The 15,000-nt window shown below is 46.6% G+C and overlaps 1 protein-coding gene across 2 annotated transcripts in view; it reads right to left on the bottom strand.

The window, feature by feature from the left end:
- The window catches only part of ldlrad3 (low density lipoprotein receptor class A domain containing 3), a 66,427-nt gene that overhangs the window by 27,351 nt on the left and 24,076 nt on the right, over nucleotides 1-15,000 (bottom strand). For both annotated transcript variants that reach the window (XM_012828115.3, XM_031565171.2), the window contains exon 2: nucleotides 9,999-10,145. In XM_012828115.3, coding sequence (XP_012683569.1) covers nucleotides 9,999-10,145 — 147 coding nt within the window. The remainder of the gene's footprint in view (nucleotides 1-9,998; nucleotides 10,146-15,000) is intronic.

The raw sequence follows: 15,000 nt of genomic DNA, 5'->3' as shown, positions 1-15,000 counted from the left end.
TTTTCTTCCATTCATTAATGTTCTTTGGTCCTCTGATTCTCTCTTTCTCTTTCCCTCCCTCTCTTTCTCCCTCCTTCCTTTATTAGCTGCCAGATTCTCTTTGTTCAGCTGTAGCAGCCCCAGTTTCTCTGACTGAGGCTGGGTGCATTGCTCTAATCAAAACCAAAAAGAGCCTCAGGTGGGAGCATCCTGCTCTCACACACACACACACACACACACACACACACACACACACACACACACACACACACACACACCCTCACCTACTCCCTCTCTCTCTCTCTCTCTCTCTCTCTCTCTCTCTCTCTCTCTCATAGACACACACACACACAAACTCTTTCTCTCTCACACACACACACATGCACACATACACACACTCACCTACTCTCTCTCACTCTCGCACACACACACACACACACACACACAGACACACAGGGAAACACACACACACACACACACACACACACAAAGGCCCGCACACACACACACACACACACACAAAGGCATGCACAGAAATACATACCCAAACACCCATATACATCCAGTCTTTGAAACCATCACACACGCTCTTTTATTTGCCATATGCTCCAAATAAAACTCCAAAGCATTCACAGCAGACACACTCACGCTGCGCTGCTCAGCCTCTCACCATCTGAGAAACCAGCGCCGCTTCAGGGCTCCCCCCTCAGGCAGTCACACCTCCACACACACACACTACCTGTGGAGCCACACTACCTCCCCTCACACACACTACCACCCCTCACACTCACTACCTCCCCTCACACACACTACCACCCCTCACACTCACTACCGCCCCTCACACACACTACCTGTGGAGCCACACTACCTCCACACACACACTACCTCCTAGGGGTGGGAAAAAAAATTGATTCTTCGATTTCTCTCGATTCTCTCTAGAACGATTCTGTCTCGATTCAGAAAAGTTCATAATCGATTTTTTAATTTAAAAAAAATATATATATATTATTATTAGGAGGTAATTCATCTGTTGATTTTCTTTAATTATCAAACACAAAGTAGGAAGTGATTTGAGACTCTGAGTAGCAAACTCAAATGTTTTAAAAATCGACATGCATCGATAATCGTTTTATCGGTTTAGAATCGATAATCGGTTTAGAATCGAATCGTTGACCACTGAATCGGAATCGAATCGAATCGTGAGGTGCCAAGAGATTCCCACCCCTACTACCTCCCCTCACACACACTACCTCCCCTCACACACACTACCTCCCCTCACACACACTACCGCCCCTTAACACACACTACCGCCCCTCACACACCACACACACCCTCCTTCCTTTATTAGCTGCCAGATTCTCTTTGTTCAGCTGTAGCAGCCCCAGTTTCTCTGACTGAGGCTGGGTGCATTGCTCTAATCAAAACCAAAAAGAGCCTCAGGTGGGAGCATCCTGCTCTCACACACACACACACACACACACACACACACACACACACACACACACACACACACACACACACACACACACACACACACACACACACACACACACACAAACACACACACACACACACACACACACACACACACACACACACACACACAGGAGCCACACTACCGCCCCTCACACACACCGCTACCTGTGGAGCCACACTATTGCCCCTCACACTACTGCCCCGGTGCCCTTAAAAGATCCTGAAGTTTGGACAACTGTTCGCTAACTAACTGAGTCATGAACACATTGAATACAAAGAATGCAGCCTTTTACTGTTCTTTAAAGACTTCTTCTTGAAGATGTGCTTCTTTTTTTTACATTCATTTATTTAGCATTCTCATCAGTGTCAGCGTTTCCTGGGCGGCATCACACCCATGTACTTGGTGTTGTTGGCACTTCTCTCTACTAGTTGCTCTCCACTTCCTAACTAGCACTTTAATGGCATAAATGCCACCTCCAGTAGCCCTAGTATACATAATTACCCCTCGAATGCCCCTCCAGTAGCCCTGGCACACATAAATACCCCTCTAATGCCCCGCGCAGCTGTCAGTGCCTCTGCAGACCTTGACCGATGTCAGTGTTGTTCTAGCGGACCCCTCTGGCGTCGGTAGCCTGTACGAGGAGAGTTATGTTGGCATCAGTCGTCCTGTACTCTTCACAGACAGCCAAGGTGTCTGCTGTCAGGACAGCTGGATACGGGACATGATGGACATACTGAGAAAGGGGAGATGGAGAAGGAGAAAGAGAGGAGGAGGAGGAGGGGAACGAAAGGATTCTTTGACCTTGCGAGGCACTGGTGACAGAGGGAAAATCGATGGCTAATGGAGTGTGGGTGAAAAGGGAGAGTTGAGGAGGTGGAGGGGGAGGTGGAGAGGAGGGAGACTGGGGCCCGTCTGGGAGCAGAGTCGGCCGGTTCAAACTCATCAATCCCTCTCCTCAAGGCCGGGGAATCAGGCCGGGGTTGGACTCCACATCACAGAAGCCTTCACTGGAGCTGGGGCCCTCAGGCGTTCAGTCTCACAGGGCCAGGTGTGACTTTGGAGGACACAGTATGGGAATTACTGCTTGACATTTTGGTATTGGATGCCATCGAGAGGCCATAGGGACCAAGCTGGTTTTCCTCCCACCTGCCCACAATTTGACAAGGACACCAGTTTTCGGTTGGAATCTGTACTGGCACTTTAAAAATATATATATTTTAAATATATGTGACAGCAAGGATGACAGAGAAGCATATCACAGATAAAACATCTTCCCAATGCACCTCGCTCTTCAGTCTAGACGACACACACACAAACACAAACACACACACACACGCACACGCACACGCACACGCACACGCACACACACACACACACACACACACACACACACACAAGCCCTGACGGCTCCCATTGAATAAGCCTCTTTGAAGAGCGGGGCAGGAGCGCGTGTGTCTGTGTGTTCAGCTGAGCGAGGCCCTTACAGTGGCAGATAAAGAGTCGCTGCTGCAATATTCATCACAGACTCTTGTGTCTCCTAATAGCCTTGTTTCAACTGAGCAGTACCGTCAATGGAACGCAACAGAACACAGAACATAATGGCCGAGCCAGCTCTTTCATTTCTCTGTCGATCTCAACCCGGTTCTGTTCATTCCGGGGTGTTGGGGTACCTGTACAATCAGAATTGGGAAAGAGGATAAAAAGGAACCTCCTGTTCTGTGATCAATATTTCATCCCAGCTGTTGCGGTGCTAATCACCCCCTAGTTCATTGATTACACCTCCATTAAGAGTTCTGGTCCCCAGACTCCTGAACCTTCATCTACTGCGCAGGGCTTTGGGCAGAACTCCTTCACATCCCTCCACCGCAGGAAGGAACCAAATGAGCTGGCGTCTCGGAGCGTGTATCTAACGAGACATCAGTCATTGCGCAGCATAACGATCAGTGCCCTTCTTAGAACTTTTGTCAAAGAGACTTTTCTGAAGCCAAAAGCGTTTCACAACACTGCTCAAAACTCCCTTCAATCAATCTCATGAATGATGGAGATCCCTGCGCTGGTATTGAGCTAGATGAACAGTGCAGGATGGAAGATGAAATATACATGGTAGAAAATCATTTTGAACAGAGCTTCAGTTTTAAAGTAAAGTGTGTGTGCGTGCATGCGTGCATGCGTGCGTGCGTGCGTGTGTGTGTGTGTGAGTGTGTGTGTGTGTGCGTGTGTGTGTGTGAGTGAGCAAATGAGTGTCGTGTTTGTTTGATTGAACTGACTGAAGGTCCAAAGTAGCTAATGGACATGCAAAGTGGATAATGGGCATTACAGTGCTTGGCCTGTACTGTAATAAAAATACATTCTACAACAGAGTACTTTCTCATGGTTCCTAAACACACACACACACACACACACACACACACACACACACACACACACACACACACACACATACACACACACACATACACACACACACACACACACACACACAACCAGACACACAATACAATTGTGTCCTTGAAGAGTAATGACATGGATCTCAGATAAAGTATGCATGCAGACCTTTAGACTAGACGAAAACAGATATGCATAATTACACAGTGGACAGTAACATTACCGCAAACTGAATGTACACACACACACACACACACACACACAAACACACACACACAGTCTACCGCACTTGGCTACTGTCCAAATGAGCTAGCAGTGGAGCTATTCACATGATCCCCGTTGCCCTGCACAAACCAGCTGAGTGGAGGTGGTGCACACATAACACACATGAAAAAAAGACAGCAGACGAGTGTTAAAGCCAGAAGCACCTTTTCCATCAGAGAAAATGGACGCCAGGGAGAGTGAAAGACAGATAGTGAGAGAGCAAGAGAGAGACGGGGGATGGAGAGAGCGAAGGAGAAAGGAAAAGTAGTTCAGAGAGATATTGAGAGAGGAGGGAGGGAGAGAGTGAGAGAGGAAAGGCAAATAGAGAAGAAAAGAGAGAAGACAGAGAGAGAAAATCCCCAAATGCAGGAGGAGGAAGAGAATGCAGGTCAGGTTTGCATAACTTTCCCTTGAACTTCCTCCCGTTGCTATGGGTACAAAGCAAGCGAGTTACTGAAGCGAGAAGCAGAGGCTCTGCTGCCCAAGATCCAGAAATACGTGTGGGTGTGTTTGTGTGTGTGTGTAGGTGTGTGTGTGTGTGTGTGTGTGTGTGTGTGTGTGTGTGGGGGGTGTGTGTGTGCGTGTGTGGGTGGGTGGGTGTGTGTGTGCGTGTGTGTGTGTGTGTGTGTGTGTGTGTCTGTGTGTGAAGTAGGGGTGCATGCACACATGTGTGTGTGTTTGTTAGCAGAGCATGCGTACAGGTTGTAATGCGTATTGAACTGCGGACATCCAGTATGGCAGTGTTCGTTTGTGTATATTATGAGTCTGACTGCCTACACGTCTTGACTGCGAGTGTGTGCATGCGTATGTTTTTAATTAACCTGCACACGTGTATGTGTGTGTGTGTTTGTGTGTGTGTGTGTGTGTGTGTACGCATCGGTCATAAATCTCACACAACTCCTCCACGCGCCTGTCCCTGTAGCCGAACGCTCGGCTCTGCCCTCCAGCAAGCGTACTTCCCAAAACAAACGCTCGTTAGCGAGACGCGCGGGAGCTCCACAGGATCTGACCTCTCTGTTCTGCTTTGCATAAATATCCCCATTTGTGTAGGAGCCGCGCCTCTTGGACTCTGCCTCTAATTAAATGGGCTTGTTTCTGAAGAGACACGCAAGCCCCACCCCCCCACCTAACCCCAGGCCATCAGAGACAGCACATTTATACCAAACCCCATCTCCTCCAAGCTACATTAGCATACCCGTTGCCTACATAATTCACACACTTATCAAATATTCACCACACTAATTGTTACTACTGACATTGGTAAATATGTATGCCCATTCATAGGGTTTTAACATAATCCTACACAACATTTCACCCGCATAGCAGGGACAAATTAGATTTACTTTGATGTGCTGCTTCTTAGCTGTGCAGTCTATTTGCTGGATGACTTCATTATGTATGATGAATGAAATATCGATATGTGCCTGAAACGGCAATGCTATTTCTGCATAAAACCTTTCAGATTAATGTGCAACTTTGAAATGTGTGTGTTTAATACTCCAGATGTTCAGATGTGTTTGCTTTAAGACAGAATAAGCACAAGAAAAGGGTTATTTCAGGATGTGTACAACTTTTTCAAGACGGTATAGCCGCACTGTGACGAGCTCTAAATTGCTTTTGTGTCTGAAATGTGCGACACAAATAAAGATGCATTGCCTTGCCTTGCCTTGCCTTGCCTTAAACTCAGTTTATCGTCCACCTTATTTTACCTGCTCCCATTTGGGCAGCCAAGGGGAGTGCTGCCACTGCCATCCTCTGGTGCGCAAGAAAACCAAATAACAAAAAGAGACGGGAGGAACCGGCCTCTCCCCTTGAAGGCAAATTATGGATGGAAACACCAACTGAATAATACTAATATATACTATATTATTCTATACAATTATACTACATTACAGCTGAATTCTGGTTTAGTCTTCAAGTTAGCTGCTGTTGCAAGCTGGATTGAGCAAAGAACTTGGTGAAAAGCAGTTGGGAAGGATCTCGGTTTCTTCCGATTATTCAATGCGGCAGATCTCCTTCCATTCATGCGGCCACCCTGGGTACAGACAAGGGGATCTTATGGGAAAATATTATGTTGTGAGAAAAACAATGTCATAAAATAAAAAACACCAAAATCCCTCACCCTGACCATCCATCCGGTCAGTCTCACAGGAACCACACACCAGAAAGGCAAACAACTCTAGAATGGAACCGAACAGAACAGAACAGAACAGAACAGAACAGAACCTGAGCAAAAGAGAAACCGACCCATAAGGCCACAGGAAGCCCTGGGAGAATCTGTCTAGACTATCTCTATCTCTCTTTCTTCACAGCTATTGAGGCAAGGCAAGCCCTCCACAATTGACTGCAGCCTGACTGATTGCTTGGTGAAACTAAGAGAGGATAATTATGCTATCATTTTGCCTCCCACAGTCCACCGGCACTGTGAGATATTAGCTCACCAACTGTGTAGAGGCATTAGTATTCTCTTTGTGAATTTGTTGCTTTATTTGTTTTCGTTGTTTTTTGTGTGGTTCCTAGATTGGCTTAATTAATGCCACGTATAATAGGCTAAAAGCCGTAGTGTTTTTGTAAAACCCCTTACAATGGATGTTTATGTCCTCCTGTTCCCTTGGGCTGTTCAATTATAGGGCCGGTCTACGATGATAAATCATTTGGTTGTTTTCCCTAGATTGCCAAAAGAGTGTATATCTTTAACCTAACAGGAATGGTGCATATGAAGATTCTAAGCAATCAGGTACCATTTCTTAAAATATACAGCAAATCAATATTCACTTCAGGGATAATTGCAACAAAGATTAATAGCTTAGTCTGGCAAAATATGGTGTAGCTGGCTATGCAAAACCTGGACTAAGTAGGAATCAGCTCCGACGCAGGCCATCTATAGAACAGCTCCAACCCAGGCCATCTATAGAACAGCTCCGACGCAGGCCATCTATAGAACAGCTCCAACGCAGGCCATCTATAGATCAGCTCCAACGCAGGCCATCTATAGATCAGCTCCAGGCCATCTATAGAACAGCTCCAGGCCATCTATAGTCCAGCTTACTTCTGTCTTTCAGATTGGCTTTGCACCAGACCTCCCATGCACTGTATATAGTCTTATACCACTAGTTGTGGCAGGGTTCACCAGTGGACCAGATTATCACACCAGTTCAGTGGCAGGCCAGCGCTGCCCTGTGAAACAGTTTAACTGTTCTGTAGACCAGCTGAGCTGCGGTTCATCCCAGTGCCGTAGTCCAGTTTAACAGTAGACCAGCATGACCCTTGTAAATCTCTTTACTCGTTAACCCTTTCCATCCTCGAGACCAGTCTAGCAGCAAACCAGTTTAGCCCTCCAGACCAGCTGAACTCCTCATATTCAATTTCCACTGGCCGAACCAGCCTACTGCAACCAGCTGTAGACCTCGCTCCCTCTGTAGTGCATATTCCCCTCTACCGTAGACTGAGGGAACGAAGCGGCACTGATTTTCTTCCTAAGCCGACGCTGATGGGCGATGAGCGCTCAGAAGGTATTTACAGGAGCCGTCACTCGAGGAAATCTGCCGGCTTAATAACAATATCACTTCTGCAGGATAACAGCATGGGAGAGACACAATACTCTGGGATTTGTTTGGATCCAGCTCAAGAGAAGAGAAGGTGTGATGGGGGGAGAGAGAGGGGGGAGAGAGAGGGGAGGGGAGGGGAGGGGGGGACTTTATGACAAAAATGGAGTGAAATGCTTTTGTTCTCTCACTGCTTGATCTACCGCTTAGGGAGGAAGAGAAGGCAGCTCTGGCAGAAATGCTGGGAAATGCAGTCACTGGAGACATCATGGCCATGCAATCACCACATGCTGGCCTCCTCCTGTGTGTGTGTGTGTGTGTGTGTGTGTGTGTGTGTGTGTGTGTGTGTGTGTGTGTGCCCGTGCGTGCATGCGTGTGTGTGTGTGTGTGTGTGTGTGTGTGTGTGTGTGTGTGTGTGTGTGTGCGTGTGCGTGTGTGACTGTCTGTTTACGTGTATGTGTGTGTGTTTTTTGGAATATGTGCAGTGTGTGTCCATGTGTCAGTTTGTGTACTCTAATATATTTGTTTGTGCATGCAAATGTGTGTGTGTGTGTGTGTGTGTGTGTGTGTGTGTGTGTGTGTCTATGCAGTTTCTGTATTCTAGTGTATGTGTGTGTGTATGTGTGTCTATGCAGTTTCTTTATTCTAGTGTATTTGTGTGTGTGTGTGTGTGCGCACGCGTCTGCATGCGTGTGTCTGTGTGTTTCCATCTTTGGTTAAAGGTTTCAACTCACCAGAAATGTTCATATTTAATGAGAGAGATCAATAAAGTTAAGCTATGAAAATCTTAAATTATAAATATATTAAATAATACATCATAGGAGGAATTTTTTAAACACATTTCAGCCATTTAATAACATGCCATTTTAAATTATATTGTTATGCAATATTCATTCTAGTTTTGATAAATTGATATCAAAGCATACATTATTTTAAGTGGGATATTTATGACCAGATAGTTTATCAAAGAAAAATACTAAAGATGTTGTGTGCGGCCTTTTTTGGTGCTATTCACAACTTGATCCAATTACAAAGTGGAGAAAAAAAGGTCTACAAAAAAAAACAGTTGCTCAGTGTCCTTACGAATTCTACACACATACTGTAGGTTCTTTGTTTCAGGCATTCAGGCTCTGTTTCTGCATTTTTAATGTTTTAAATTTCTCTTTGGGCCGGTAAAAAATGAGAGACAAAGAGAAATGCTATGCATCATCACAGAATTGCATAATTGGTAGAATAATTATATAACAGTATTTAAGTATTAAACATAACTACTTTTTAGAAACTTTTTTCAACAAAAATAGCTACATGCTGCACCTACAACATTCATGGTAACAGCTAGAATCAAATCGGACCTGTAAATCTGAATCTGACCCAACTAAAGCACCTGGCCCTTGGCACAAAATGGTGAATATGAAAGTACTAACTGCAGCCCAACTCTGACTAGACTCTATTTGTCTACACTAACTACACCTAGGGGACTTTGGACTAAACACGGTTGCGACATGCAGACAATGCTTCAACCCCCCTCCTGAAGGTTTCGGAAGGCTAGGTTACATGGCTGTGTGCTGGGCCCCGCTAGGGGTTGAGCCATGACTGCCATCCACATCCAGGGCCCTGAGTGGAACGTCTACACTCCTGTCCAGAGCGTCCTCCCTGACCACTCAGAGCAAACCCTCTCCTAAGAAGCCTAGAATCAGGGCCCATACATGGGCCCACCTCCCCTTTCCAGCATCCACAGTCAGCCGCCATGTTTCCCTTCCTAACGTGAAAACAAGCCATGCCATCACGCCAGAGACCACAGAGAACAGCTGGTAATGAAGAGGGGGATGAGAGGGGAAACCCAGAAGGAGGTGAAGAAAAGGGGGAGGACAGACAGATGAGGGGAAACTCCAAAAGGGAGGCGTGAAGGGGGGGGGGGGGGGGTGGGACGCAAACTTAAAGCAGAGTGTTATCAGCATTCTCATCTTTATGAAGTGAGTGAAATGGCTGAGAGAGAGAGAGAAAGAGAAATATAGAGAGAGACAGAGAGAAAAAAATAGAGAGAGAGAGAGGGAGGAGAACAACATAGAACCAAACCAAATGTGTGCTGGCTGAAAGAGAGATCAAAGCAGATCTTGGGCTCATGGTTGATGCTGCTTATATTAATCTCACATAACAGCAGCATTATGCTGCAGCTATTCCTACACACACGCTACTCTGAGCGACGCTTTGATGGGATTAAACACTGGCTGGCCTTGGCTGAGACGTGAGAGCGTGGCTTTTGGGGTTGGGCGGCTTTGGTGCGGGTGTGTGTTTGGGGGGGGGGGGGGGGGTTGTTGTTGAGGAGGGAAGGGGGGGGGTGGACTTACGACATCCCTTCTCGTCACTGGAGTCGAAGCAATCAGGAAAGCCGTCGCACTTCCAGCCTCCTGGGATGCACTTCCCATCTCCGCACATGAAGATCCCTGGAATGTTGCACTCCGTGGTGTAGTTATTTCCAGGGAGGAGCTGGCTCTCTGCAGAGGACAAACACAGTCATGACAATGAGCTTCACGCCCCATGAACATAATGGCTGCTTGATGGCTGGTTACAGTTATGTATTTTCAGTGAGAAATCAGAAGATGCCTGTAAAATGCACAACAATTTAACAGGCTCAGTCAGCGCACAAAAAACTCATTCACATGCACTCTCTCTCTCTCTCTCTTTGTCTTTCTCGCTCTCTCTTGTTGCTGCTCTGTGCTGATTGTGTAATGGGGAGAAAACTGAAGTCATGCTTTGTTTGCGGCTGAGCTTGTGACTCCAGCTAAGGCCTTTAGGTGAGGCCCACGACGGCCCTGCTCCTCTGTGTCTGTCCTCACTCAGACCGCTGCCCATGCGTTATCGCAGAATAACGTCAGGGATAATATCGGGGAATAACCACCGGCGGTTGGAGCAGGCAGGGCCGGACACAGGGGAGGGTCTGTGCCGCTCGGTTTTCTGGGCTTGGCTACACGGAGCGCAGGGGATTAGATCAGGGGAAATTGGATTGAATGGATTTACTCTCGCTGTAGGCTGACAGCACTGAGCAGGTTTGGAGGGGGGGGGGGGGGGGGGGCAGGATTGAGGTGCAGAGGGGAGGCTTTCCTGCTGTACTGTGCGGTGTGGCGCTTGCAGAACTACTGGAGCATTTCGAGGCTCTCTCAGGGGGAACAATGGTACGAGAAACCTCTGGCAGCCCCGAACACATGGGGTCACTACACAGGCACGACTAAGCTATTCTCTGAGGAGATGGGGTGACAAACCACACACACACACACACACACACACACACACACACACACACACACACACACACACACACACACACACACATACACACAAAGACAAATACAAACACTGACACACACTGTGGTTAAGGAGTACAACAGGCCCGAAAGCTTTTTCCAAGATGCTGTCAGGTTCACCGTCCCCCTTTATAAATAAAACCCATGGTGACATTTGGATAATTTCCAAGTTTACAATAATACAGATGAAAACATGACAGACACACAAGATTTGGCTCAATTAAAGTACATCCACTTTCTAAAGCTGAATGGATGTTTTGCTGTGCTTAGAACTTTTAACATGTTTAGAAAAGCTACTTTCTTCACTCCATGGGAACGCTTACATGTTGGAACTGGACGATACGCACTGAAAGGAGTGACTCATGAGTGATCCGAGGGGGAACATTAGATTATAGTCTTTATCCAGAGTGCTTTCCTCATTCATTGCCACCACCATTTCCTGCCAGTCTATCTGCAGCTCTTAGAAATGACAGAAGAGTCACTATCTAATGACACAGAGGATCCTGGGAATGGGGCGGTGCCTGATGTGAAGGGGGTGGGGTTGGTGCAATTCCTGCATTCCTATGATATGATAGGGCACACCTCTACCCCAGGTGGTCAATAGGAAACTACAGTGTCATGATTCACTGCTTTCTACATGACGAGCTACATGAAGCTTGTGGAGAGAAGGTGATGAACGGTTATTCAAATCTCAACTACTAGCGTTCGGTAGCAGCTGCGATGTAGACGAACATGAACACGGAGGTGAAAAGCATCGACCAGCACACTCTTTCCCACGGTGGGGTCTGTTGGCTCCCTGAATTGATGAACTCTCACCTCTCCCTAGGGAAGTCATTAGGAGACTACGACATCATGCTTCACAGCTCTCTACACGGCGAGCTACATGAAGCTTGTGGAGAGAGGGTGATGAACGGCCATACAATCTCAACTACTAGCATTCAGTAGCAGCTGTGGTTTAGGCGTATACCTATGGCTGTATATGGACACTGGGTTTAAAAAGCACAGATCAGCACAGGCCGTTGTCTGTCTGTCAACTCCCCACCTGGATGACCTCTCACCCCTGGCAGCTCATGCTGAAGTAAAAGGAACAAGAGCACAAAACCTGGTCAGACTATTATGTAGCCTTAAGCAAAAATGTGCCTAAAACAGCAATAAGGAGTTCGGTTCCAAAACTAGCAAGTTAACTACCTAAAAGGCATGCAAAAACCTTGCAAACAACACCAACAGCCCAGCTGACGCTGATAGAAGCTTGCCAACACACTAACTGGTGTCTTTTGGCAGTATAACTGGCAATGTCATGCTGTGAAAGCTTTTCTTCCACTTTTGCAGGGTGTTCCAGCCCGGTACACAGAACTACATACGATACGGCATATCCTGGATGGCTAGTGGGGAAGACACAGGTGTGTCCTTCACATGACCATATGCTATCAAAATGAATTTGAGGATGGTACCAAAACGAATTGCCTATAAAACCATCCCTCAAAAAGTGTCAAATTGTTGCAGTGTTACTTTAAGTAAGAGAGGTATGGGTTTCATACCAAGTAGTATGTAAGTGTAACCTGCATTGTGTGTCACAGACAAAGCACAGTCCTGCACTGGGATCGAACCAGGGACCTTATGCATAAGATGCAAGCAAGGTTGCTAACACCTATGAGTACTAGCATCTGTCTCTAGCACATCTCTTAAGGTGTCAGGGAACAAGGTTTACTCTCTGCACCGTTAAGTACCTGTTAGCAACTGTTACTGTTCCATACGTACATGTATATTACAGAAATAGTATATGCATATTATGTACACTAGAAGTACATGTATATTACAGTATAGTATATTAGAAGAACATGTATATTACAGTATAGTATATGCATATTATGTATCTTAGAAGAACATGTATATTATAGTATAGTATATGCATATTATGTGTATTATAGGTGTTACCAACTGTAACTAGTGATATGAACATCTTATAATAACGTGGACTTACATAAGCGGTATGCTTTTCTAGTTAATTACGTGTTAAGTCCATAGGGCTTAAGGCTGATTAAAATAGAGTGACCCATTCTCTCTCTCTCTCTCTCTCTCCACTCTCTCCTGTCATCAGTCATTTTGCATTGCCATGCCATGCCATGTCTCCTCTGCACGCATGAGGCCAGACCACAGTGTGTGTGAAGACATCACGCCTTGACAAGCAGTCGATCCTGATCCTGTGTGTGTGTGTGTGTGTGTGTGTGTGTGTGTGTGTGTGTGTGTGTGTGTGTGTGTGTGTGTGTGTGTGTGGGTGGGTGATGAGGTTAGTGGATGTGGCCAGTGAGCTGAGAAGAGAGAGTTGACTGGTGTCATGGCTGCTGAGGTGTGTGGTGAGGCGGTGACAGTCTCGGAGCGAGAGACCGGCCAGAGTCAGGCCAGAGCTCTCTGCAGCCACCACGCCACAACGAGTCCCAGCTGGCACAGCTGTTGGGCTGTCAGGGTCTTAAGACAGAGGGCAGGGAGATATCCCTCTATCTGTCACTCTCTTTCTCTCTTCTCACTCTTTCATTCTCTCTCTCCTCTTCTTCCCTGCCAGTCTCAATCCCTCTTTCTGTCCTTGTTTCGTTCTCTCTTTGACTCCCTCACTACTCTCTTGTCCCTCTTTCATTCTCTCTATCCCCCTCTCTCATCTTTTACCTTCCATCTGTCTTTCTTTGTTTATTTCTCTATCTCTAAACTTCATCTCCAGTCTCCCCTCCCTCCCTCTCTCTCTCTTTCATTCTCCCTCCATCTCTCCTTCAGCTCAGCTCCTGTCTCAGAGGAAAGAGTAGGAGTGTGTGTGTGTGTGTGTGTGTGTGTGTGTGTGTGTGTGTGTGTGTGTGTGTATGTGTGTGTGTGTGTGTGTGTGTGTATGCCCCTCGGCAGCACCAGGACTATGTGAGTTTTTCTCAGGAATGAAATGAAAATCGAAAGTGAACTTCAGACCCTTTGTCTTCAAGTCAACAGGCTAGCCCCTCAGGTCAGGACAAGGATTTAGCTGCTTGATTTATTGCTGAAGAACGGCAGCATTTGATTAAGTTGACAGTTAGTTTATGGCCACGGTCTCAAGTCCTGTGACCGATGAAATGCATTGTAATTCCCCCGAAATACAGGGGGGGAAAGCAAAACATAGCAATGAAATTATTTTTATTTTTTTACTTTTTAGCCTTTGAGGCCAGGGACACACCAACCCGACATCAAAGAAGTAGCAGCGACGAAGGCCGACTGTTGCATCACCTCACGTCGCCTGTGTCGGGGCCAAAACATTGCACTTGAACACACCGCAAAGACTACAGCTAACTACCACCTAGCATGTACATTCTGCGCTTGTGTGAGGACAATAACTCTCCATACCAAACCATAAACAAAGCAGCGTTTGCTTACCATGTTCACACCATTCTTGCACAACATAGACAGTTTCGTAATAGGCCTAAAGCTACTTCGATTCGAGAATACATGTATGTCTGATAAGAAGTTGCAGATGGCACTGGCATTGTCAGCCCTTGGTCTTTTGGTTGTGGAAAAAGAAAGGGGCGGAGGTGAGAAATAAGGAGAGGCCGCACTAAAGGGACTTTCCCGAACCTCTGTCGAGAGCTGGAGATAAATGAAACCTGTGATTTTACACATTTCGCTGAACCGGCAATCAGAGTGATCTCTCTCACAGACAGGCTCAAGCTCCGCCGCCGATTGAACATGCTCAATCAGCTTAAAAGCTGCCTCGACAGGGGTCCAACTAGTGCTGACGGTGCGGGGTCACACACAGGGACCAGGGCTGCAGACGCTCACCCACGGCCTGACATTGGCCGACTGACAGCTTGGTGTGTCAGGGGCTTTAGCCTCTGTGTGGACCAGAAAAAAAGTTTTCCAGGGTTGTGCGTCAGACAGTGACAATGGCTGACGACCTGAGCGAGAGGAGCACAACCGATGCAGAGTACAGCCATTACTTTGCGGACGAGAACAACAATGAATTTAAAGATTTAATTTCAGCCCCAGATTATGATGCGACTGCTGACCTGCCAAGACTCAGTAGATGAGAGACATGTTT

Source organism: Clupea harengus, chromosome 3, assembly GCF_900700415.2.
Source record: "Clupea harengus chromosome 3, Ch_v2.0.2, whole genome shotgun sequence".
In the NCBI taxonomy this organism is placed as follows: domain Eukaryota; kingdom Metazoa; phylum Chordata; class Actinopteri; order Clupeiformes; family Clupeidae; genus Clupea; species Clupea harengus.
This window is presented reverse-complemented; position numbering and strand designations above follow the sequence as displayed.